At 38.1% G+C, this 26,619-nt stretch overlaps 1 protein-coding gene across 2 annotated transcripts in view; it reads right to left on the bottom strand.

The window, feature by feature from the left end:
- The window catches only part of LPIN1 (lipin 1), an 80,056-nt gene that overhangs the window by 4,066 nt on the left and 49,371 nt on the right, over positions 1–26,619 (bottom strand). For both annotated transcript variants that reach the window (XM_074154073.1, XM_074154074.1), the window contains 13 exons: positions 24,523–24,832; positions 22,930–23,023; positions 21,395–21,582; positions 20,132–20,225; positions 18,676–18,745; positions 16,666–16,758; positions 15,193–15,269; positions 13,034–13,178; positions 10,237–10,385; positions 8,530–8,616; positions 5,735–5,887; positions 3,780–3,894; positions 343–446 (listed from right to left, as the gene is read on the bottom strand). In XM_074154073.1, coding sequence (XP_074010174.1) covers positions 343–446; positions 3,780–3,894; positions 5,735–5,887; positions 8,530–8,616; positions 10,237–10,385; positions 13,034–13,178; positions 15,193–15,269; positions 16,666–16,758; positions 18,676–18,745; positions 20,132–20,225; positions 21,395–21,582; positions 22,930–23,023; positions 24,523–24,832 — 1,679 coding nt within the window. The remainder of the gene's footprint in view (positions 1–342; positions 447–3,779; positions 3,895–5,734; positions 5,888–8,529; positions 8,617–10,236; positions 10,386–13,033; positions 13,179–15,192; positions 15,270–16,665; positions 16,759–18,675; positions 18,746–20,131; positions 20,226–21,394; positions 21,583–22,929; positions 23,024–24,522; positions 24,833–26,619) is intronic.

Raw genomic sequence — 26,619 nt, 5'->3', positions numbered from 1 at the left:
GGAGCTCCAGGAAAAGGAGATTTTGAAAAGGCCATGAAAAGGCAGATGGCTTCAGGAAACCAGCTAGTCTCATTTTTAAGCAGACTAAATTGTACACTGATAATTCCTTTACATGATTAAAGTAGATGGAATATATTAAACTAAATACTAAACTATTTCTTTTTGTCAGTTTTACTGAAGTGGAAAGTCTGTATTTTATCCTAAATTTTTTCTGTTTTGTCTGAAACATTCTAAGGAATCTTTTATTAGTAAAATCAAATGCATCTTTGGGCAACTTGAGTCACAAATTAGAACAGCAGATTAATTTAGTCTATAAGGCATCAGGAATAAGAGATTACTTACGATGAGATGTTTGTCTTTGCATGCTCTTGGATAAGTTCTCCTTTGGGGTTAACTGTAAATATCCTGTTTAAAGAAACTCCCACCTGTTTGTATGAATAAACATCCTAAACAGAAGAGGAAAAAAAGAAAGAAAAAAAGAAAGAAAAATCACAATTCTGCCTTTGCACAATAATGTTTATTCTTGCTGGACTATGTTACACAGAATAAAATATTTGCACAGTATTGGTACTAAATTTACCTACTTATTGTGTATCTGAAATTCTCCGTTACGCTACAAACAAGGTCAGTCTAACAAAATGCTCATGAAACAGACAATTTTCAGGTAGGTAAGAAGTTTGCCACTTCAGTTTAAACTATTGATCAAAATCATGTTCATTTTTCAGTAACTTCTCGACACAAAAATAACATTCAATAAAAAACTAATGATATTTGGTGTAAAAGCATTTGCACTTTCCTTTTTCTTTCAGAGCACATTTCATTTCCTGGGTGCATTGTACCGAGTATCTTGCAACAGTGTACAGAAGTTAAAACACAACTGACACATAAAATAGCGATTAGTTTGTAAGGACAAGGACACAAAAGGAAGTCATGACAACTGTGTCTACATTAAAACCCCTGGGAACATCTCTTAGCTCCCAAGTTCGGATTTGTGCCATATCCATATATTGGCTCTATGTCAGAGCAAGAGGGAAAGAAGGGAAAGCAAGGTACATATGCCAGAATAGCAGCAGTGAGCACCAGCAGGTAATGCAGATGCAGCTCTGGGACGTACATTTAGAACTCAGAATTACGAACACCTTCTAAGAAATTAAATTCTTAAGGAAAGCAATGAATAAGTTTTGATCTGTTCTGAAGAAAAGCTTGACAAAACCAAAGATGAAAATAACTCCCAGAAGATCAGAGCAAAAACAAGCTTCCATTTTACTGCTAGAAATCATGGTTTTAAAAGCTGAGGTCGTGAAAGACTGGAATGTTAATGAAGACGTAAAGATTATTTTTGTCTCTATGTTGTAAGGACTGTTCAAAAAAGAAAAAAAATCAAGTAACTGAACAAAAGTGAACAGCAGTCACTTCAAGAATTCAGCATCCTGGCGGTCCATGTATTATCTACACCTGTAACACCCACGAGTACTGAAATTTCACTGAGTTTGTTCTGGGGAAAAAAAAAAAAAAAAAAAAACCCACACCACACAAAACCCAAACCAAAACAAAAAACCAAAACAAGCAGCGCAGAAAATTGAGAAAGTGATAACCCTGATCTTCACAAAGCCAGTGCCACATCTCACGCCTGAAGACTGCACTCCAACAGCCATCAGATGAGCGAGTTACCAATAATTCCTTTAGAAACATTAGCTTACAGCTTTACTTGAAATTTTATTGAAGTATGCATGAAAATAATGATTTTATTTTATTTCCCTGAGGTTTAAAAAAATGGAACTAGTGGTAGACATCATCCATAATACCAAGCCAAAAAAGTGTTTAAAAAGTTATTTCAGAATCATATGTCTAAAGGTACCTTGATAATGGAAACTAAGCTGTGTATGGTATAACAACTTACTACAGAAATTGGACAGTGAAGACCTCCTGTTCTCTCTGACACAATGCTTTTAAAAATGTAGTTTGCTAAAAGATGAATCTGAAAAAGTTGCTGCTAATAAATGTCAGCAACCCTAACAAAAATACAGACAAGTGTAGAAACAAAGTCCCACCAGAAAGGCATGCTCAGTCCTCTCAAAAGCAGCCACAACATCCATGGTCTCAGTGCCAAAACATCTTGCCAGGCACCTCTGTCCTACACTGAGGCATCTAAACTGCCCAGTCTCTGAATGTTCACACTCACACTGGTAATGGTGCACTTTTATATTGATAATTTCACCAAGCCATCAATGTTTCTGCTCGTGAATGTATCTCAGCTCTTATAGCACTGAGCAGCCAGGGCTGGAATCCATGGTCCGTGGATGCTTCAGCAAGAAGCCTTAGCTCTTGTGAAGAAAGATGGTCACCAAGCACCCGAGTTAATTACTCTCTCTCCAAATACGTCCCATTTCTCTCCACTAACTAGAGGGAGAGGTAACCAACTGGAGTGTTCTCTACCTAATTATACTAGGAAATATGAAGGGTCAAGGACCATTCTCTTAAGATCAAATTGCATGGCCAAGACACAGGCATACAATTAAGCGGGCTTAGCTTCCAAAACAGGGTTGATACCCACTCAAGCTTCACACCAACAGTCCATAGCCATAAACATCACTCTAGTGTTACCAGGTTTCTTGTTACATGTTACTATACCACACTGCAGTGTCTACAGGAAAAATTACCTGACAATACAGAGCTGGAGGAAGTACCAATGCTCTGTGGGACTCCTGGGCACAAATAAGGGGCCCATCTGCCTAATTTACTTAGCATCTAAACTTAGGTGCCCAGTGAAACTGTAAACAACTAAAGAAGCAGGTTTTCTATATATATCTCCTTCTGAAAGAAGGATGCTTTCAAAGAGTTTGAGTGAAACAAAGCCTGTTAGGCACCTCTAATGATATCTACGCTAGTAAACTAAGTAAACTAAGCAGTGTGAGTGCCCATTCTCAGACCTGGAAGTCTCTTGACACTGTGTCAGTATTATTAAACTCTCTATATATACCATCTCAAAAAAAAGCCCAAACCCCACAACAGAAAACAACTCCCCCACAACCCCACATAAACACACACACACCCCAATATGGCTATATCAAATGCCCATTGGGAAGAGCCCATGCCCCAAGCTAACGCAGCAATCATCCAGAAATTGCCTGGAAGACTGCGAGCTGCCTGTGTCAAAACAGTCTCTTGGATCATGCTAACAATTTAAAAGAAGGGATAATCACATGCCAGAGACCCTGCCTCTGTCCTCGCTCCTGAGACTGTTTCCTTTTCTGGATGCATAAAAGTATTTTTTGGACTATGACAGGAGTAAGAAAAGCCTATAACCCAGTTATGCAGCCTTCAAACGGGTGATGGAGATCTGTCTTCCCCTCTCCACATCAAACAACATCTCACTTTCCATGCAAAGTAGAACCTTTTGATTTCAGTGGGACATCCAAGTTCTTTTGACTGTACTTAAAGTTTGAAGTGTCAGTTCCACCAATAGTCACCTGAAAGATTTTCTGTCTGTGCACAGGTATCTCATTGACACTGTATCAGAGTAGATTAAGATGAGATCAGTGTTTTCACACAAGCTTAACTGCCAATTTACGCAGATGTAACATAGTTACTTTAGTGCTTTTCCATCTCTGCATCCTATACTGTGAAATCTTTGAGGAAGAACCTTCATATTTTCTTTTGCACAGGGCCGAGCAAAATAATCTTAATTCTCATTTTAAGCTTCTAAGTTCTAATGCAACAGAACCATGAAATAATAGCAACCTTTCTGTTCTCTGCAATAGAAATAAATTCATACTTACAGCAGGCCTGTTTCCGAAAGCAGCATAAAAGGGTTCTGTGTTAGGATAAAATAAATTTTTGATGTCTGTCAAACATTGAACTTTAAATTTTTCTGGCTTCTTTTCTATCACCTCCCTGAAATGATAAAAAAGGGAGACTGAGTAAGCACACATGAAATACAGCACAAACCATTTTATTTTCTCTATTCAACATTTTTATCTAGCTGGATACTCCTACAGAGCCTCCAACCTTCTCCAATAAATCTTTATTTGGAAATCACAGTGCTCACGAAGACAGAATAGCATTCCCAAGCTTACATAATGGGCACAGTAAATAAATCCTCTAAAACAAGGGAACTTCTATTGAAACCTATGTTGTAAAGATGGCTACTGAGCCAAGATGGTTGATTACAGGGAGTAGCTGCTAAATAAAGCCTCATGAGACATAAATTGTCATCAAGTAAACTGCTTCCTGAGAACTGCAGAATGATTCATAGATTATATTAGCCTTCACTCTGTATAGCTTTTTTTTTTCCTCCATTATTTTTAAAAGGATTGCAATTAGCGTATGTGCTAGAAGCACCTCAGTCTGTTAAGATACTTCTACAGTCAGGATCCTCCATCACTGCTAATTAGCAAAAGTTAAGGAATAAAGGAATCTTCTATTTCTCTTCAGTTGCTCCTTACAGAATATAGAATTCATTAATGAACAGAGGAGTTCTCATCTCTGGGCAAAAGCCCTTTCACAACAGCTTCTCTTGGCAAGGAGACTAAACAGGTGGCAGAGTCTTGAGTTCCCATAACATAGGAAGATGCCAGCATGACACAAAAGCTCTTAAGAAGCTCCGAATCCCACATCCTAGCACCAACACATATGTCAAGGAAGATGTGAATAGTACAGATGCTTCAGAGGAGTAATACAGCCCTTTGGAACAGCAGCTCCATGTATAAATCAAAGTTTGAAAATGTGCAAAAGAGGAATAAAACCATCTTTCCTCAGTCTCACATACACCTGATCTCAGAGCCCTCACACCCAGAATAATTAAATCTATGGATAACGATGAAGTCATTTATTGCCCACACATCACAGTGGTTATAATAGTCTACACTGAAAGACGGGTATTCTTTAGTCTAAACAAGATACCAAAAAAGAGTATCACTTTAAATGTATTTCTAGATATGAGAAGTGTAAGATAACAGTAACTACTCTTTCACTGCATTTATTATTTAATCAGTCTAAGAAGTGCACCATAATACTTCCACAGTCTCTTATATTTAGAACACGACTGGTAAGACAGCCCGTAGCATGTCACTCAATCAGGAGAACATCTGAACAACCTTCCATTAAAAATTCTAATGAAATATATCCTGTCACAGCAGCTTTTAACAGCTTAAAATATTTTCAGTAATCACTTGACATGCTTCACTGAATTAGGAAAAAGGTACGATATTCAAAATCTGTGCTATTATTATTCACTTATTACAGTTCAACACCTAGGAAGAACAACATTGTCCACACAGAATACCACATTGCAGTCAGGAGTACAAAAAGTTCATTTCATTTTCACACAAATTTCTTCAGAATGAAGTAAATATTCTTCCACAAAAAAAAAACATATTTATGCCAATTGGAACACCTTACATGGCAACACAAGAGTGATTGTTATTAAAACGTTCACATTTTTTCCCATAACTAACATTAAGACACCATGTGAAACACATGAAGTCAACAGGCAGAACCTATTGGTAAACAGTGCTTAGGTGTTTATTGAGGCATGTCTCAGAGATAAACTAAGCAATGTGACTACCTACTGAATTTTGGTCTAACAAAATTTCCTCTTAAAATTTTGCACCAATACGTAAGAAAAAAACACCAACAACTTATGAATGATTTCAAGCACTCCCATAAAATAGCTGAGAATTCAGCCTCCACCAACGTCCAAGTCTCTTTCTGCATAAAAGCGACATTGTAGTACCTGTGAAGAGCTGAGAATAAGCTGCTTGGACTCAGCAAGAGCGGCCCTTGAGGCAGCACAGTTCCTCGTTCATTGACCCAGTGCAAGTATCCTCTGGTCATGTCTGCCATTCCAATAGCGCGTGCTGAGCAATACAGAAATTTATATCCATTCCTGTGAACAGAAATAAAAGAAGACATTACTGTAAAAATAAAGCAGGTATTTTGACATTAATAATTTTGTGGGTTTATTTTTACATGAATCAAGCCATGACTGTCAAACAGACTTATGTTTAACCTAGACTTATTTAAAAGGAACAAAAACATTTATGCCAAAACCTTGGATAATTAAAATCTGTCTACCTCCACTGCAGTTAGCGATTTACACCTAAAGAGGGCTCATCTATCTCTAGTCTTCTCACGGCTTATGACTTCTTATGGTTTTCTATCTGCCCCTGCGTAGTGGAACCATACTCCTTAGAATTAATTGAAATGACATCTACTAAGGGGAAAACACTTGGCATAAAGCAGACAATGGTGCATTAGCCTTTGCTGTATTAACTGTGTTGTACTCCAGCCTCCGCCTCTTGAACCTCCGCAAAAAAATACTAGTCTATGTGCAGCAGTAACATATTCCTTCAAGTTGGAGCAAATTTGATCTTCAAAACACAGTACAAAAAGTAATCTTTAACTTTTATTTCAAGTTTTGACAGAAGTCACAGGTTACCCTTGGTTCTGCTTATGATAGAACAGAGTCCAATGATGTACGTTCAACTTATTAGTGATTTACTTCAAGTCCTATAAAGAAATTATTGTTCATAAAAAAAAGAAATACTGTATTCAGTGCACACATGGTCATTAAATCTAACTATTGAGCATTTATATGGTGTTCAGCTGTAATATCTAGCCTTTACATAATTAACTTCGTAATTTGAAAAACAACATGACTCAAATCTAATTTTTTTCTTTTATGTTTATGATCACCAAAGCCCTAACAACTGACAATGCTGGCAGGCATAGAAATAACAACAGCAATTAAAAAACTTAATTAACATTTTCACCAAATGTAATGCAGAGGTTATAAACAGAACTAAATACTGCTCAGCATGTGAATTCCCAGGCTGTCCTGTCTTTGCTGTGATCACGTATGGCTATACAGAATAAAAGCACAGAGAAGTGTCCGTGGCATAATTTAGATCCCTGGCACAATTTAGATTCCATCATCCGTAATTTATAATTCATCATCTGTGTAAAACAAAAAGCAATAAACAAACCTTACCATTACCCTAGCACACAGAAAAAAATCAGATTAGCTAAGAGGACAGTTATGATGCGTACCACAGGCTCTTCAAACATTTACAGTAATCTGAATATATAAGAACAGCTGAATTTAATGTAATAAAAGAAAACCAATTTTATTTTCTGCGTGAAGCAGAAGTAGCAGCCTGAACAGACAGCAATCGGTAATCCTCCGGGTAAAAGTTAAAATCTGAAAGCATAACATCCGAATATATCAGATACTTCATCTGATTCCATTCAGACATCAATTAATTCTTCTCCTCCTTTTTTCCTCTCAATTGCTAATCACAAAACTCACCACCCTCTCAGTCTTTGAGTCTTTCAGTGGTTTGACTACATTGCACCATGTATCCAGGGAACAAACAGTACACCTGTACTCTTGCATTGGCCATCCTTGCTCACCTAGAAGCATTCCCACACATTGCCTCATGTGAGTTGGTCCAATTTTTTTTTCTCCTGTTCATATTCCTCAGAAGAAATATCCCAAGTTTTTTTAGAGTATATGTTCTAGGTCATACCAGGGTACTCTCCCTATTAATGACATTAATCGACCCAAAGAACAGCTGATCTACTGTTGCCCAGTATTTCAATAGCGAATGGGAAAAAATAGTTTTTTCAAAATATGATTAGAACTCAGGTATATTGAGCTTCTTTTTGAAAATGCCTGTTTTTCTCCATGGATTACACAGAGATCCTTCCTAACCTTATAATTTAATAATGGAATTAAAACCAAGTATTTATATAGAGAAATAACAAAATAAAATGTATAATCATCAGTAGTAAAGATCATCATCAATGTCCTTGAAGCTCATCAATATTTATACAACAAATAAAACAACAAGAAGAATATTAGCAGTGAGTATCCAGAATGGGTCCATTTCTACTCAAGATAAGACATTGTGCTGTGCTTTAAGGGTGCTTGACTAGAAGTCTGACGTTTAGACAGCTCAAGTTTGAGCTGTTTCACTAAACTCCCTTTCTACTCACTGAAAAGAACGGGAACTCCCCCAAATGGATTCATCCCATGGTTTTAGATTTCATCCCTGCATGACTACAGGTGAGTCAAGTTTGGGAAGATGAACTCCACCTACAGCGACCACCCTGGGGTAAACAGTCCTTATGCATTTCACAATCTCCTCAACAAGGAGAGAAGAGAAAGGGTATTACCATCTTATGAATCAGTGCTGCTGCAACTCTCAGTTTGCAAAAAAGTTCCACTTGCTGCAACTGCACAACTCATTCCAATTAGCTACAGTTAGTTCCAAGAACTGTGGTATCTGGGATGGCTGGCAGAGCAATCGCTACTCGTTGGTAGCGGGCTTTTGTTTTGATATCACAAAGCAGATTTTGCTCTGGATACCATATAGCAGATGTTTACACTGTGTAAGCACCACTGAAGTGATATTAATAAAATTGCTACCCTTATAGGTTAAGAGAAGCCTAGAGAAAATGTAATTTTTATGTGCAAATGAATAAACACAAGCCACAGATGCATGAACAGATTTACTTAATACTTACTGGCTCACTTTATGGTACAACTTTGCAATCCCTTGGTGTGTCCAGTCTTTGCCAAGAGTCGGCAAAATATGACCTAAAGTATCTGACCTGAATAAAGGAAAAAAAAAAAATATAATTGAACTGAAAAAACCCCAATACTTAAAATAACAAAGGAGGTTAATACAAACTCCACTAACTTGTCTAGCAGCAAAGGAAAACAAGGTTTTCTGTAGGGTACTGATTGTGATCAGCAAAGGATGATTTTATTCCCCTTTCTTTTGAGATAGGCTGACATGCCCATCTTTGACTATGTTGTTTTAATTATTCTTGTACTCCAGGTCTTCATGGGCAAGCTCATCAGCCATAAGGTAACATGTAAGTTAGAGCATACAGGCTACCAGTCAGATCTGTGTAGTAGGCCTGACAGTACTAAGTGTATTTTTTCAGGTTTACATTAAATGTTTTCTAAATAAACCAAAATTACCCATACGTGAAATTTATGGGAAATTACAAGCATGAGAAGTGGCATTCTAGCTTACTTCAAACTAAATTCTCCACATAAAGCTGACAGTTGGTCAGGTATAAAGTATTATGAAATAGTTATATTGGTCTCTTTGTATTTCCTGCTTTACGTGAGAGAAAATTGTTTACACTATAATAACATCTAGAAATTCAAATAAATGAGCACCTCACTTGACTAAGCATTACACAGATACACAGCAAATCATCCACACCCCGAATATCTTGCATCTTAGACAGAAAACATTGGGTAGTGGCTTAGGATGGATTTGCAATGGTATTATCAGGTCAAGTGATTCAGTAACTGTGGTCAGCTCAACAGCAGAGAGGAGTAGAACCCATTCACTTTACAGAAGCTTAAGAAAACAAACGGAGGGGAAATATTAATTTATGTTAGCTTAAAAAAAAATTTGCCCTACAATGGATAAATCACAAAGAAGAAAAGAGTTTCAGTTTAAATTAAATATTTTAATTCACCCTAGATTGCTCTTGGAAATTATTTTTCCTTTGTTTTTTTTTCTAATTAGATATAGCCATGTTTGATTTTGGAAGAAATTGATTTTGAAATACATCTAAGCATTTCATTTCAAAAGGTCAAAAGAAAATGCCTGTATTTTTATTATGTGTTTCCCTGTTCCACACACAATTGTGTTCCCCAGCGTTGAATAAAAACCAGTGAGTGAATCGTTTTGGTCACCCAAAAATTGTGGGTTTTACTCAAAGTACTAATCTGAAACTTTCCATCAAATTCTAATTCTGACATTGATTTCAGAGTCTTGTCTTCTAAATAATAATCCCCCTCAATGGAATGTCCCAGTAATGCCTTTTAAAACAGAACTCAAGTGTTTTTTCTTTTTAATGTAGCCAGTGTAATTCAGAAGTGTGATGCAGCAAAAAGGTTATGATTTTGTAGCAGGTCCTCCAATACTACTTGTAAGTACTATCACAAAATACCAATAGGTGACAAATAACAGGCACATATAGCATGTGTCTTTAGCTGAATTTTTAATTTGATAATGATTTTCACATTGTTTGAAAGCCAAATAAAAAACCCCAACCTCCTCTCACCCCCCCCCCAAAAAAAGAAAACCCCAAACCACTAGAATATGATGATTTTGTGACTCAAAATTCCCCGTTAATTACATTTTCCTTCAGTCCCAAGGTCAACTTGTCCTCGCAGAAAAAGCCTCTCCCTGTTGATGAACTCACCGTGTGATTGTTCCATCAATGTCAGAAATAACAACTTTATCATCCCAATTCCATAGGTAAATGGTGCCTTCGCAGCGGCAAGTGCCTTGATACTGTGTTGTAACACTAAAGGTCACATCATTGGGGCCATTCTTGAGCTTTAAGCTTTTCTGCAAGACATTATCAGCGAGATGATAATCAACAAACTGAGCATGTGAAACAGACACAGTGCAAACACAAAGCCACAGATGATCATTGCCTTGGTCACACTGAATCCTATTGCTTTCAGCAGAGCTATTGTCTAAATAATGATAGCAGAGGTTTGCCCTCCGTGGTGTACATTAGGCATTGATTTATAGAGCACAACAAAACCAACAAACAAAAAAAATTCTGTTTCACAGTCAGGGATATGAAAAAAAAAATCCTGAAAAGCTCACATAAACAGTAACAGATTATGGAATAGGGACTATCTATGGGGACTTTCCATTCTGAGATATAGATACACACGCAGAGAGAAACATAGGTAACAAGGAGTTCCATGAACTCTAATTAAGAGTGTTTATAGGGGGTTTTGCGTTCTATGGTATTACATCTCATTCCTATAATAACCTACCTCTTCTACCATATGACCTATTACCCTTCTGTCTCCACCTAGTTTCCTCAACTGTCTCACTTCCCTGCCCTTCCCTCCAACTGTCTCTTGTGTCACTTCGCAACACGCTAGGCGAGAGACTACTGTCTTTAGCAGCACTGTTGGGCCCCAAGCCTTGGGAACAACAATCCACGTTGACGCAAACACAGACCCACCATCAGTGAAGAAAGAGTTGGGCCCTGGCAGTATCCACCCAATGGTTTTAAGAGAATTGGATGGTGTCATTGCAGTGCCACTCTCTATAATCTTTGGGAAGTTGTGGAGATTGGGGGATGTCACAGAAGACTGGAAGAAGGCTAATGTCACCCCCATCTACAAGAAAGGCTTAAAGGAGGATCCAGGAAATTATAGGCCTATCAGTCTTACTTCAGTCCCTGGGAAAGTTCTGGAACGAATCCTCCTGGGGGGCTATCACAAGTCAAATGGAGCACGTGATTGGGAAAAGCCGGGCACAGATTCACCAAGGGTAAATCACGCCTGACAAACGTGATCACATTCTACGATAAAGTAACCTGCTTGGTGGATGAGGGACAAGTGGTTGACACTGTCTACCTGGATTTCTCCAAGGCTTTCGACATGGTTCCCCACAGCCTCCTCCCCGAGAAACTGCTACGTTACAGTCTAGACAAGTGGTCCGTGAGGCAGGTGGGGAACTGGCTGACAGGCTGCACCCAGAGAGTGGTGGTAAATAGCTCCTTTTCAAACTGGCAACCTGTCACAACTGGGATCAAAGGACTGGGAAGCCTGCTGTATGAGGAAAGGCTGAGAGAACCAGGTTTGTTCAGCCTTGAGAAAAGAAGGCTTAGGGGAGACCTTATCACCATGTTCCAGTATTTAAACGGTGGCTACAAAGAAGATGGGGACTCCCTTTTTACAAGGAGTCACATGGAAAAGACTAGGGGTAATAGTTACAAGTTACTCCTGAGGAGATTCCAACTGGACACAGGAGGAAAATTTTTCACAATGAGAACAATCAGCCATTGGAATAGTCTCCCAAGGGAAGTGGTGGATTCTCCAATGCTGGACACTTTTAAGATTCAGCTGGACAGGGTGCTGGGCCATCTTTCTAGACCATACTTTTGCCAAGGAAAATTCGAGCAGATGATCCTTGAGGTCCCTTTCAACCTGGTATTCTATGATTCAATTCTATTTGTGGACCTAACCATTCATTTTCACAAAACCTGCAGGTTTTTTTCTTATATTTCACTGCAATTGTTCAGTGAGTTAAAAAGTGAAAAGGAGGTGAGAATGTGCAACAACTGATGGGTAACTGATGAGTCTCACCCACTGTTTCATCAAGAAACCAATCTAAAAGTAGTTTTAGCTTCAGCTAATTTCTGATACTTTTCAGATTCAGAAGCCTTGCAATGTGTTCATGTAACCCTTGCTTTCTGTTTGCTATAGAAAATTACCAACACATCCTATATGTCTCTTGGAAAAACTCTCCATTTCTTACAAACTATTCAGGCAGTGAGTGAGGGGCTGTTTAATGCCATACACCTTGTATGGGTCTCCTTCAGAAAATTAATTGGCTGTATATAAGATAACAAAAAGTATTTCCCTAAAGTAGCCCATTTTTCCAAATCAAATTGGAATGTGCAGAACACAAAACTCTTAACAGTTTTGTCACCATTAGTCAAAACACCTCTGCCATAGAGGAAAAGAATTGGCTCCAAAGACATTAATAGCCTGGCCCCATAGTAAATTCACAAGCAGCTCTTTCAGAAGTTACTAACAGAGAATTGTATTTATGTAAAATGTGACCGTGTGCCTATGAGTAAGGGGAAAGGAAAGGAGAGAAGGAAAAAAGAAAAAAAAAAAGAAAAAAAAAAAGAGAGAAGAGAGACCTGTGGGTTAACATACACATTATAAAGGATGTGGTTTCACTACACTTATTTAGGTGACTTTGGAATTTAATTTTGATATTTTTCTAAATGGGATCCCATGTATCCCAATCTCTGAACCCCAGCACTTGCTGCAAGGTCCAACATTCATTCTTAATACTGAAAAGAGGAGGGAAAATAATTTTTTTTGAAAAATATAACAAGAGAAAGAATTAAATGCAAGATGTAAGAGCTAATTAAGCTTTGCAAGCCTGACTAACAGTATTGTTCATGTTGCATTATAGAAATGACGTTTCAGAACAAGGATGGAAAATTAACTCACAAGCTGGTCAGAAGTGAGTCGAAGTGTTTTTTTGTAACTGATTCCAGACAATAATGAGAGATGACTTGAGTTGGTTTGTAATGACCCGAGGTTTTGTTTGGCAGCTCTTGGGTCTTCATCGCTTGAAGAAGATTCATCTTTTATTCTGGAACATTGCACACACAGAAAATGATGTTATCATGTCAGTAAATGCATCTCAGTATCCATTAAAAATGCATTAACTGTGAGTCACCAAATAAGTCATTGATTCTCTGCTCCTAAGTACTCTCACAGGAGGGCATTCGCAACACGGCTTTAAATATATCAATGAAGTGCTGAATTTTCATTCACGTATGTTCCCTGCTATTCATACTTGGATTGTTCTAGTCATTCACATGTCTATAAGCTAGTTTTCATTACTTAAATTGAACGGATGTCAATTAATGTGCCATATTGACTCAAAAATCTCATACTGGTAAAAAAATAATACCTATTAGATACTGTAACTACAAATATTCCTCAGTTCCCAGTTTGTTATGCTGGCTTTCTCTCTGCTCCTGCTCTCTTCCCCCGAAGAATTAACAATTAATAAAAAAATTTAAAAAAAAGAAAAAATCCACGTCATGGAAATCTTATTAGAAAGTAACTCCTCCTTCTCTTTCAATGAGCAAATTTAGATCACTGGATTATTCTTTTCCAGGATTTGGAGGATTAACCCATGCACGATATGATGATAATTCATAAAACCTGAGCTCCTTTACACAATTCTGTTTAAACACACATCAGTATAATTTTATTATTTTTTCCCGCTACAAGCATTTTTTCAGAATTTTTTAAAGGATATTTTTCTTCAGAGAATAAGTTTTCCTCCAGTAAAGAAACCTATCACCTTAGGTGGAAGGAAAATATCCTTTCAGATCCTACAGATCATCTTTAAAACAACCAACATTTTGCCTCTTATTTAGATCACACCTGGATGTTGTTTGATGTTAGGAAGTCTTGACCCAGTATCAGGGTACCATATGTCATGACTACCAACATTTAAAAACTTATTCTTTGTAACATCAGATCTCAAAAGCTTTACTCACGATCCCACTTGTCACGTTTTGTTTGAGAGCAATAAATTCTTAATGACAGATTTCTAAGGTCAGTTAAAACTTAAACAAAGAACACCAATTACAGAATCTAGTCTGCTTGAAGTCTTAATCCCACTTTAAATCTTATCTTTAAACAACCATGTAAAAAACAGACCTAAATGTCACTTGTCATCCTTAAAAGGAAAATGAGCCTTTCCGATTTATTCTGTGGCTGTCATGAATTCAGAGAGGCAACTGAGATAACAGCTGTCTCCTACAGAATGAGGAATCCTCCTTCCAGCACATTCACCTGGACTGCAATTGCTGACCTCAAGAAAGAATGACAGCTAATGACTTTTTGTTTCATAAAGATGATCCCTGAAAAAGCATATTTAAATCTGGCCCTTTTCAGCTCTAAGTGCATACAGACAGGCTGTCTTTACAGTAAGATCTGTAGGTACAGAAAAGGGGCAAGGTAGGAAAGCTGTCCCCAGCTAACTCATCCTTCGAAAGCCTCCAAAGCAAGTTAAATCTCATTTTATGGAACCCTCCTGAAGGAGATATTCTGGCCATACAGTACAATTAGTTTGGAGCACAAGAAGGAAGAGACTTATGCAATCCTTAAAAGAAATAATAGAAAACTATGACTATTGCATGTGAAAAAATCCTCTGGAAAGTCTTAGGCCCCTGAACTTCCCAAAATATGCAGGAACAAATTAAGATGTCAGGTCACAAATATAAGTAAATCGGAAATTTTAGCAACTGGGATCTAAAAACAGCATGGCATCATCTAAGATGCTCCCTTGAAAACTCTTGAGCTATACATATAGCTTCAGAGGACTGCTCCAATTATTGTTTTCAAGGGGCTGGAACGTGTGTCACGGAGCTGCCAGCCAAAACACAGAATAGCCAGGGCGCACTCGTAAGGTCTGCAACCCTGCCACAGATAGAGCCTTCCTATCTGCACTTACTTGCTGCAATGAATAACAAATTAAACAGATTTCACTGACACAGGATTTCTTTACTGAATTATAAGAGGTAGCTTCCTTTCATTTTTAAATGGTAACTCCCGCTCATTTCAGGTACAGGTAAGTTTGGAGGTACCTGTTTGCCATGCTCATCTGTGAAGAGTCTTCTCCTGTAAGTCCACTCCCACTCATACCTTGCTCTGGCTTTGCTTCCTGTAAAAATACAAGTATGAGAAGCTGTGTATCTCCTGTTGGACAGAAAGGAACTATTTTTAGAAAAGTATTTGAAAACCAAGTTGTCTTGTACAGACTTGGTAAAAATCAACAGCATGTTTGCTTCCTTTGCTTTCCTTTCCTGCCTAGGCAAAGCGAAACAAAACTTCATGGTTTTCTTAAAGAATAAACGCTGCACAAAGAACTAAAAATTGTAAATATAAAAAACTCAGAACAAGAATTAAGATGGAAGAAGTACAGAAATATCAGATTTCACATCTAGCACTGCTGAAGTTCTGGGATCAATCCTATAACTACTCAGTTCATGCACCTCAAACAACTAGATTTCAGTTGAAAAAGCAAAGTAAGACTGGCGAAAAGGAAAAAAAATACAATTACCTTTCATAGACTCATTAAAATCCTCAATCCAATAAAATTTTTGAAACTACTTTTACCTTAAGTAGATGCTAAGCTGTATCAATTTCATCCCACAAGATTTTTAAATAGCAAATGATTTTGAGACACACAAATGCTAACAGCTCCCTTTATCCATGTAGAGCTGCCACAGCTCAAGAGACAACCAATACTTCCACTCAGAGAGAAATTCCAAAAACTTCAACTAACTGTAAAAACTAAAATCTAGCTCTCCGAAGCTCATAACCATTATACTGATCTGTGGGTATTTCATGCAAGGCTAAAAAAGTTCATTGACTGAGGCACAACCATAAAAATGTATTAGAAGTCATTTTCTCCCCTGAAGTACTACTGCTTCAATAGTATAAATTAATATGAAGAGATTTTATTAGCCAACTTTAAAGATTAAATATGTCTAGACAGGAGATCAATATTTCATATAAAGTTTTGCTTTTTTTAATGTTCATCCATGGCTTTAAGACTGTTACCACGGACTTTTAATGTTCAGAAACGAAATTCAAAAAGACTTTAAAACTAATATAGTCAGTTTTCCGTCTTAGGTTTTGCTGAATTTTACAGCTCACACTACTCAAAAATATGTCTGTTCTTCAACTATCAAAAAAAAGATGCAGAAAGGTAGGTAATATACAAGAAAATATTAAATTAGTGGCACAATTCTTTGATATTAAGTTCCTAAAAACAGACTTAATCCATTAGATGATATTGCATCAGGTTTGTGTACTGAAAATAAATGCAGAACCAAAACACTGCAGGCAAATCTTTCAGGTAGGGTCTGATCCAAAGCCTTCTGAAGTCAGAAGAAATCAGACTTTAGACCCTCTTTAAACACCTTAATGTATATACCCTCAGTCAAACTGAATATCGAGTTACTTTCAGAAGCAAAGTTCTGAGGGTTGAACATGGAGGTATCCAGCTTTCCCACTGCAACCGGAAGGAAACTGTGCTTGCTACTTAAACTTACCTCTTTAATAGTGCTGTTCCTCCCTCGCCATGAAAACCACCACCTTCCACCTTTTTTGGGCATCTTGTCCCTCATTATAGATTCCACAGTAGCCTGTGATAAATGGATGGTAACATAAAAAAAACCCAAAACAAAAGACAACCTGATATATGTAAATGAAAGAAAGTGCCAAACACACAATTTTAACTGATAATAAGTAGAATAAAAGTAAACATACTGTCTGGGGACCATAAATTCTATTAAAGCAAAATCTAATGGTATCCAGAGCTGCTCTGAAGTAACTTAAGCATGAATACTTATGGTATTTTTAAAAGGAAAATGAAAGAGAGATAAAATCAAAGAAGAAAAAAAAAGCATAAACAGGTGTTAGTATAATGTCTAGAATGGAGAACCTACTGTATTTAAGTTGAAGTTATTTAGTGCAAATCATATTCAAAAAAAAGAAAAGAAAAATATCCCTTCCAAAAGAGCTCTCATGCAAAACAGTAACAAACCCACATGCAAGATAGCTATTTTAAAATAACTACAACATTCATATTTCATCACCAGTTTGGAAAAAAGCAAAGAAGTTACTAGATTTTATGAGTTTAGTATGATGCCATGAATTTGACTGACAAAGTTACAACTAGTTTTTTTTTAAACCCTAGCTACTTTTCATGGGTTATATGTACTAGACCTCAGTAGAGAAAAGTTTCTTTCAATGCTCACAATGACTGGAGCCTTATGCACTGTAACAAGGAGAGCCGAATTCTTTTGCTCAGAGAGCAAGCAAAAGATGAAAGGGGTAAAATATTACAGTAAAGGTGGCCACAGGTTTTGGTATGCCCTAGAATAGCTTAGCCACTGCCCTTCTGAGATGATAGTCACCACTGTAAGCAAAGTCACCAAATAAAAGTGACGTTGATTAACAATTTAGACAAAAAAAAAAAAAAAAAAAAAGAGAGAAAAAAGATTCCAAGAACTCCTAAAAGTTAAGACAGGGGGTTGAGTTCAGCTAGTGTATGGAACAACGCATCCCTTTTTTTCAGTGTGTCCATAGGTTCTCTTCACTATATTATCTAAAGTATATGAGAAAAGAATGACAAAGGAATGAAGTTGAGCAAATAAGTGGAGAACTTTTTAAACAAAAATAAGAAAAACAAGGAGCAGATGGAGCTACTGAGAATGAAATGCAACTGTTGAGAACAATAGCTACAATTTAAGGAGTTCTCAAACATATGGACAACTTCAAGCAGATGTCCTATTGATTTTTAGTGGGATAATTCACATGCTTACAGTTAGATGTATTTAAGTGTATTTTGCAAAACACGAGTGATTTTTTTGCAAAAACTCCACTTTTCAATCACTTCATAAAGCCTTTTTTGATAAAGTATCTTAGTATTTCCATTCCTTAGTTCCATTATTACATTAAGTAATTAAGAAAACCAGTAGGACGACTAGTAACATAAATGAGTAATTTAATTTCAGAGGTACAGTTCAGCCAAGTAAACCTTCTCAATCATACAGACCGTTGCAACATAGTCTAGCTATCTGCCACTACCTACCTGAGCTGGTTATGACCAACCAAGAAACAGAAAACTAGCAAGCTACAGGCCTTCCTTATCTAGTATTTAAAGCTTTAACCTCCCTGACGTTAAAATTCCTGGCCCCTATTTTTATTTGATAGTATACGCTGTATACAGATAAAATAGAAAGCAGTCACCAAGTATTCAGCTAGAGCGAATATTAACATGGGTCAATATAATTTATGTTTACAATCCATATTAATGAAGGAAAACAGGAAGTTTTCCTCCTTCAAAGTATTTTTAATGATCTTAGCCTAGCAAATAAACATGATTCACAGACCAAATTCAGTCCTGCTTATTTAGTCCTTAGCATAAGCTAGATGGCTATGTGTAGACAGGTATTGCTGATGTGCAGATTCTTTTGTACAACAACCCTTTTCCCTGCCTCAATAAGTGGTAGAATGTCACAACTCCTCTTCTGACCAACCTTCATGTTCAATCTCACCTTTGGCAGAGGTTTCTGGAATGCCTGCATTGCCAGCAGAAGGGGACCAGCTGTTGTCCAGTTGTAGTACCTGGGCATACAAGAGAGACAATTACTGCACTTTGTAATCCCAAGGTTCCAATTCACTATCTATCTAGTATTTATCATCTGGCAGGTTAAAGCCAGGAATCTGCTTTAGCACAGGCCAAACTCTGGCTTGCACCAGTAATAGGAAACCCACCTTATTGCACAGTATGTTCACAGGTACTTACAGTATATACTTTTCAACATATGCAAGTTAGGTCCATAAGTAGAAAGGGTATTTGTCATACATTCCTCACATCCGTACCATACCTCATTATCACAGCATGAGCTACATAAGCTGTTTTCACTGTTTTTCCATGAAGGAACTACATAAAAATTGGGGGCTGTAGTCTGTCAAGCTTTTGCTATTGTGGGCTGAACATGGGTCAACTCTTGTTACAGACAGTAAGACAAATACAGAATTATCACCCATCTGCCTAGGGAAGATGAAGCTCACATGACATCCAGAGAATATGACAGTAAGAGCCTCACCAGATACTCCTCTCTTTTCCCAAAATATCAGTAGGCAGGTAAACATTACCATCAAATTGACATGGTAATTTTGGCAATTTTTGGGAACTATGGCAGGGAAGCAGCAAGTGACTCACCTCAGACAACAGAGAGGGTCAAGTATGAGGTTGTAACACACACAATACAAACTATCACATAAGGATGCAGCAGGCATATCAGATTTGTACAAGTGATGCCTATGACTAAGGGTATCCTAACCTCTAAGGGCAGCACAACGCTGTGATCCCTCCTTTCCTCCTCCATAACATTGTATGCCTGGTGAAAGGAGCTCTCAAGTTGAAACACCCTCCAAAACATTGCATCTGGCACAGACCTTAGTGCTGTGCTGCTGCCAGCAGTATAAACGTATGAAATAGTGTCTTAGCCTTGCAGAAATTTAAGTCTCATACGCAATGGGTGAAGTTTGACAAGTCTTGAAAAGCAGTGCCTCCATAGAGGCGTATTAGCAAAATATTCAGTATATACAGACAAACTGCTGGGTACAGAGTGCCATATCCCTGTAAATATTAATTATTCAAACTGGCTCAGGGCAAACCTTAGCAAGTGCACGTCCCATTTCATTTTTAGTCTGCCAATTGAGTGTGAACACTATTAACATTTAATACGAGCTTGCTGAAATTCAAATTGTGTCAGTTAGCTGTAACAGGTCGTCTGAAACTGCTCTTCACTCTCAATTTAAAGGAGGAAAGGTAACTAGTAGAGCCTGAATTCAATAGAGAGTTGACTCTTTCTGGATTAATCTAAGCTATGAACCTTCAAAACCTATTTTCCAGCTATGGTGAAACTGATCTAATGCACTGAGGTGCCACAAAAGTGGTTTTGTTACAATGGTAAAATGTTTTTTTTTCTGAAATATACTTACTTATTTCCAATCTTAACCACAAGGTTAGGGTCGTCAATGATAGCAGGATTGTCCACAAATTGCTGATATGTTACTGCATGTTCTAAGAATTCTTCTGTGGAGGGAAAAAATTACATAGGTAAAGCATGCATTTATAGATGCCCGAGATGGACCAACCTAAACCTCTCAGCATCTCTCAGACACACTGGTTTCACATTCAGGGTCAGCCATTCATTACTAGGGTGCTGAGATTATGGAGTTATATGGAAGCAAGATGTTCAGAGACTCTCAAGGTCAGAAGATGCTGAGGATTTCTTTGTTAGCTGCTGGGTGTCTTTCCTGTTAAATACAAGCAAAGTGAAAGCTCAGGGATGGAACTGTGAGGGAGGAAAATCAGGCTTCTAAGTAAGGCAAGGAAGTACTTTGTCATGCCCTTCACTGATCCTGCGTCCAAGTTAGGAGCAGGAACTGATGGGCTCAACATATGTGTAAATGCATAGCCAGAAACTTAATTATCACTTGTAAGGCTGTCAGCAAAATGAAAATGTTTATTCATAAACACCGTGTCCACTGCTTGTGACTCCTTTCACAAAAATCTATATAATTCACAAGTGATCCTAATAAAAAAATACAATTCCAGTAAATCACAGTATATATGATGTTTTAATAACTAGCTTCTGAACAGCAATCTGAATAGTGTAGCATCAGGCTCGTATGATTTTCAAAACTGAACAAATTGTAAGTCTTAACCCATTTATCTTCATATTATGCAGCTGGAAGTTTAAAGCACAGAGCACTGTAAATGATTTATCTAAGAGTCACACAAGAAACTGGAGGTAGAGCAGGAACTCAGGTTAGAGTTTCTGACTCCTCCTCCTAGCGCCCCCATTTACAGATCACTTTTTTCATTCCTGATACCAACAGCTGGGAATTTCCTAGCTATGTACTGTACCAAGTGGCAAAAGTACCATTAACACTATCATGATATGAAACGTAGTACTATCAGGAAATAAAAATACCAATACAATATTTTCAAAAAAGCTAGTATATAGTGAACTATTGAAGTGTGTTAAAAATCATAAGTCCTATATGTCTCCTATTTTAAGTACGAAAACTTAAAAACTTCAAAATCTTTAAACTGTCTAGGAAACATCATTTTAGGGACAGTATTTAACTTCTCAACACATTCTTCAGTACAGCCACAGGAGGGCACTGCTTCCTCAGTCTAGGACGCTAAAACTTGGCTGACTGCACATGCCTGTAATTCAGAAGGTCATTCTGTACCTTTGGTTATTTCTTTGTTGTCAGTAAGGCCTCCGCAGAGAGAAATGGCAATGGAGGGCAAATCTCGAATTCCATCCGAGGTGCTTTCAACTCCACTGTCAACACCTGAGCTCCCGACAGACTGCGGAGACTGGCTGGCGGACCGTGGCCCAGTGTCATTTGTGTTCTTGCTTTGGGCATTATCCCCACTGGAAAAGAAAAGTCAGGAATTCAGTCTCCATGTATTCATTCCCAAATTCTCTCTCTTCAACAAGCACCATTTACATCTGATACCCACTTATGGAAAAAACAAAAACAAAAAAAAATTTGCCTGCTTTTACCATAAAAATTTGTTTAAACAAAGTAGCATAGGATTCATGTACCCTCACATATTAGGTTGCTTCTACTCACTTGCCTAAACTAGGCATGTATAATCATAGCTTCACTTATTTACAAGAGATAGGAAAAATAAGACAATAAACTGAACAACCTTAGTAGACATAATAATGCCACTATAAACAGTTTATACTAGTAGAATTATTCCCACACAGGAGCAAGAATAAACATATAAGTTTATTATTTAATTTACATTAAACTGATAGCTAAGCTCAAAACAAAGGATGTATATGTTTGTGTATTTATATGTCATGTATATATTGTATATATAAATAAAATACATAAAAACTAGTAGGACTAAAATTTTAAGAAACAATAAATCATATCTACACACAGATTTCAACTGGCTATAGGAGATCATTATTACAAAGTGCAGGCTCAAACTCTGCTTTCCGTTTCAGATTTATATGAATGCATTTGAGAAAGATTAGTAATATGGAGAAAAAAGTTGGATTGAAAAATCCTTTCTCAGTTTTACTGAAATGCTAATATTACAACAGCTGAGTTTAAGCAAGCAAGAAAGAAAAATAAAATATGCAAGCTGCTTTAGTTGTTGCTCAATGACTTTAGTCAAATGACAACTATGATGTGGAAAGAGGACTGTAAATGTTATAAGAGGCTCTAATAAAGATTGGAACAAGTTGGAAATTATATGTTTAGGGTGCAATATTTTCATAAATAAATCTGTCACGCATATTCCAAAAATTATTTTCTAACACTTATATTTATAGGTGATCACCCACAGTAGAACAACATTAAAGCAATAATTTTGTGCTAATACTGTTAACAGTAAGATATGTTCTTCATGGTAATAAGCAAGGACACGGGGATAAATATATCCCAAGGCCAATTGCTCTCCCAGGGCATGTGAGTAACACTCACAAACATCAGTGTACATTACATAACAATCCACAATCAATAGATGATGCTCAATTGACCAAAATAGAAAATCAGTTTCAAGCACACTTCTCAAGCCCAAATGCAGAGCCTTCCAAAAGCTCTAATATTCCCCTCTGCAGAGTTTTATTTTCCTTCTGCCTTCACCTCTGTTTGGACTCTGAAAAAGAGGTCTTATCTGGTTAGCAATGAAGAGTTTGATCTAAATCTGGAAGGTGACAAGAGCTCTTTAAATAGTAAAAATATAAGCAAAGGACTTATACTTCTTGGGGAAATAAAGTGCAGCAACTTCTGGATCCATATCAGTGAGGTCATCTAAATAGACACCATCAGCACCAAGATGCCGGCTTCGTTTGTCTGTAAGGGATGGCACAAATAAGCCTATTAATGAGCATTTTCTGAGTAACAAGCCAGAACTGTTATTACTGTTTAACTATTCATTTTAAGATTGAGAAACCAGACAAGTTATAACAGTTTGTGAACTGTGTTTGTATAAAATGGTACTGCCAAAAATTTCAAAATAAGTGGCTCGCATACATTGTTCAGACTTTAAATACCTAAAATGGGACACCAGAGGATTAGTTTTGAGATATGATGAAGCCTCCTTACACCAGACAATACCACTGAGAATTAGAAGTCAGTGGTTACTGTAGATAAACAGCAAAAGGAAAACTTTCTGAGTATTTGCATCGGCCATTTATCACAGTAAGGCAATCAGAGCATTTAATCTCCCAGAACTAATCTTCAATCCCCCCTTGCAAAAGAGAAATAACACAACTGACTATACACTATAGTCACTCATACACTCATAACTGGCTCGTTATGGAGACAACTCACTGGTTAGCACATAGAACTGATGTGTTGTGTGTGCACACGTGTCATTGCGGGGGACAAGACAACCCTTTCAGTAGTACCAACACATAAAAGTCATCACAGTCCTGTTGTTGCTGGTAGATCTGGACAAGTAACCACTGTAGGGTCAAAACCTAATTTGGAATTCATTCGAAAACCCACGACTTCTCACTGTCCCAAATTCCAACACCAAGCATCAGAAAAAAAGTTATGTAAAGACTGAATATTAAGCAGAGTAACACTCATTTTTTTTCTTCAAAGACAGTGGAACACATGGGGAAGTGGCTAAGAAACTCGTATGTTTACTGATCAAAAAGCAGCTGCACAAACTAGGCTTATATAGGGCTTACATAATTATAGAATAACCAGAGCTCTAAAATGTAACATTTGTAAGCAAGTAAGTTTCATTTGAAGATTGTAACACTTATTACGAAATACCATGGATACAGAGCCCAGAAATCAAGAAGCAGAAAAGCAGACAGAATTATATTTCACAAATTCAGGACAGGACGTGTACCACACAGAACTGAAATTGCTCATGTGAAACAGAAGCACCTTATTTTATGGCAAATCTGGTTTTTGGGCAAAAGACGTACTATAACTCTGTACTAGAGCAGAGAGGTTCCACAATTACCAGCAACACATAACTCAGAAAGAAGTCAGAGCAGGTGAACCAGCAGATCTACTGTGTGCTTGTACCAAAAAGTGAAATCTCTGAATCCGTCAAATATCGATGAATTTGGAGTAAGTTTTGCAGTCTTGCTCATACACACTGAGCTGCCAAAATTCCCAGAATAAGGAGAATCTCCTATCTTACTACATGGCTCCTGCAAACAGCCTGCTGCGCAGCTGAGATTTTGAAGGTTCTTTCCAAAGCTTATTCCTTTTCACATCTAAAAGCGGCTTCAGGACACAGATTAATTTATATGACAATGAGGTGCTTCATGACTATGAAATTTGAAGACAAAATCATACATATAAAAGTGCAGAATCAACAGTTTTACCTTTCTTTCTGGAAGGGGAATCTGTCTTGCCAGCTGGTTGAGCTGAGCAAGCTGCAGCTTGTTTTATTTCTTCATTGGCAGGCAACGGTGGTACAGCTGCTTCTGGAGACTCTGTCTCTGGCTTATTTGTCTCAGCTGGGAAGGGTTCACTTTCATCAGCAGTTGTTACATCTGCTTGTCCAAGGGCAGGTAGAGGACACACAGTATTAAACTCCTCTATAGGAGAACTCTGGATGACCCGAAAGTGAGTGCTTTCAGAAGGATTTACATCCACCACGCTGGGTTCCTTTGCTTTGAGCAGAGAACTGGCCTGTGAGGAAAAATAAACAGATTGTTATAAAGAAACGCTCTTTAAAAATGCAACAGCCAGAGTTTAACCTGTTCTGTTCACTCCAGCGAGATCAGATTCTCAAGGTAACGAACTACAGCAGAAAGCCACAACTGAGGTGGAGACTACAGCACACAAAAGACCTCTCTGCTGTGCACTTGCTTGCGTAAAATTCACCTGTATCTTGGGGCCAGGAAAGATTTGCTCTGCAATGTGCTCTACAGGCCTCACCTCCCACTCACCTGAGAGCACATCACAGCTCCCACCCTGTCACCCTCTCTTCCTGCACAAATCCTAGCTTTTCTTCAGAAGGGAACCCCAACAAACATGAGAAGGGAGCACAGACTGGTGGTCGTACACAATCAGGATGCTCTCGGGAACCAGGACAGGTCCCCCAGCATGGACTGAGCTCCGCAGTGCCTGCATTCCTGCTTGGGTGCCTCTGCCCAGGTGCTGCTTTAGGGAATTCCCCAGTGGGCGAGGCAGCAAAAATAAATTTACTCTTTGCATTTCATCCATGGTTTTGTGGTTGTTTCTGAGTCCTGCCTGTGTCGGCTCACCCAGCAACCAAAGCATAACCCCCAGGTCAGGTATGGCCAGTTCAACTCCAAATAGCTTGGCCAAGGACACAGAGTATGCAGAGGGAAAAGCCTCCAGGAATAAGATCTGCAATACACACCAGTCTGTATGACTGGGATAAAAATTAAACACCTGAATCTACTAACAGGAAACCCTAAATTCTAGACTGGAAATGCCAATTTGAAACTGCTGCCTGGACCTGTGCACTTAAATAAGTTCTCTCTGTACAAAAAATAGCTCCCAATTTTCTCGTAATATACATGAGGAGGAGAATAATGCAAAGGTGATGGGACAGCTTGTCTTTGGCTTACTAAAGAAGAAGCCAGAGCTCTTCAAAAGGAATTAAGAATTCTGGATTCCCAGCCCTGCTTTTGTCACTAGCTACCAACAGTGAACTAAACATGAATTATAATAGTGCCATTATAATTCTGATGCTACCACCAGAACACAGAAGTCTTGTCCGAGGAGGATACCCACTTCCCTGGCCTGCAAAGCAGGAATTTTGTTTCTTTATACTGTTCCTGTCCCCATCACGCCTGCAGTCCTTTCTGCAGAGAAGCCAACCTTCAGCAGCAGGGGCCAAACCCTGCACCATCCCTGCTCCCATAGCTGCAATATGCCACTGGAACCTGACCTTTATTTCTCGCACCCTGAGGCAGGCATAAGTCCCCCCTTGCCTGTATGAATGCTCTGACTCCATTGCCATCACAAGGAGCCAGCCAGTACCTGACTGACCTGAAGTGTACTCAGCTGCTCGTGACTACTGTGCAGCATGGGAGACAATGGTACTGGCAGACTACAGATCCTGCCATCTAACTGGGCCAAATGGCTTCAGGCAGGAGACAGGCACCAAGCCAGTCGGCTCAGCCAAGAGAACAGCGTGTCTGGGCACGCAGAGATACAGAACTGCAGGTGTTCCTGGATGCTTATGTACTCAAGCAACCGATTTTAATTTTTGTGAATCACACTGCTAACATCAAGCACCTGATTTCCAGCTAAGACCATTTATGAATTTCAGTGATTTACCACAGGACAGTGGGTTTGATTTTATATGTTATGTAAGCTTCTAACTCTTACAAGACGAGGTCTCAGGTACTTCTTAATTTTCTACTATATATCATCGGTGTTGAGAACATCCATGGGACAAGGAACTTTCCTGTAACTCCTAAGGAGCAAGGTGCTCCCGCCTA

Source organism: Numenius arquata, chromosome 9 (genome assembly GCF_964106895.1).
Source record: "Numenius arquata chromosome 9, bNumArq3.hap1.1, whole genome shotgun sequence".
NCBI lineage: Eukaryota > Metazoa > Chordata > Aves > Charadriiformes > Scolopacidae > Numenius > Numenius arquata.
This window is presented reverse-complemented; position numbering and strand designations above follow the sequence as displayed.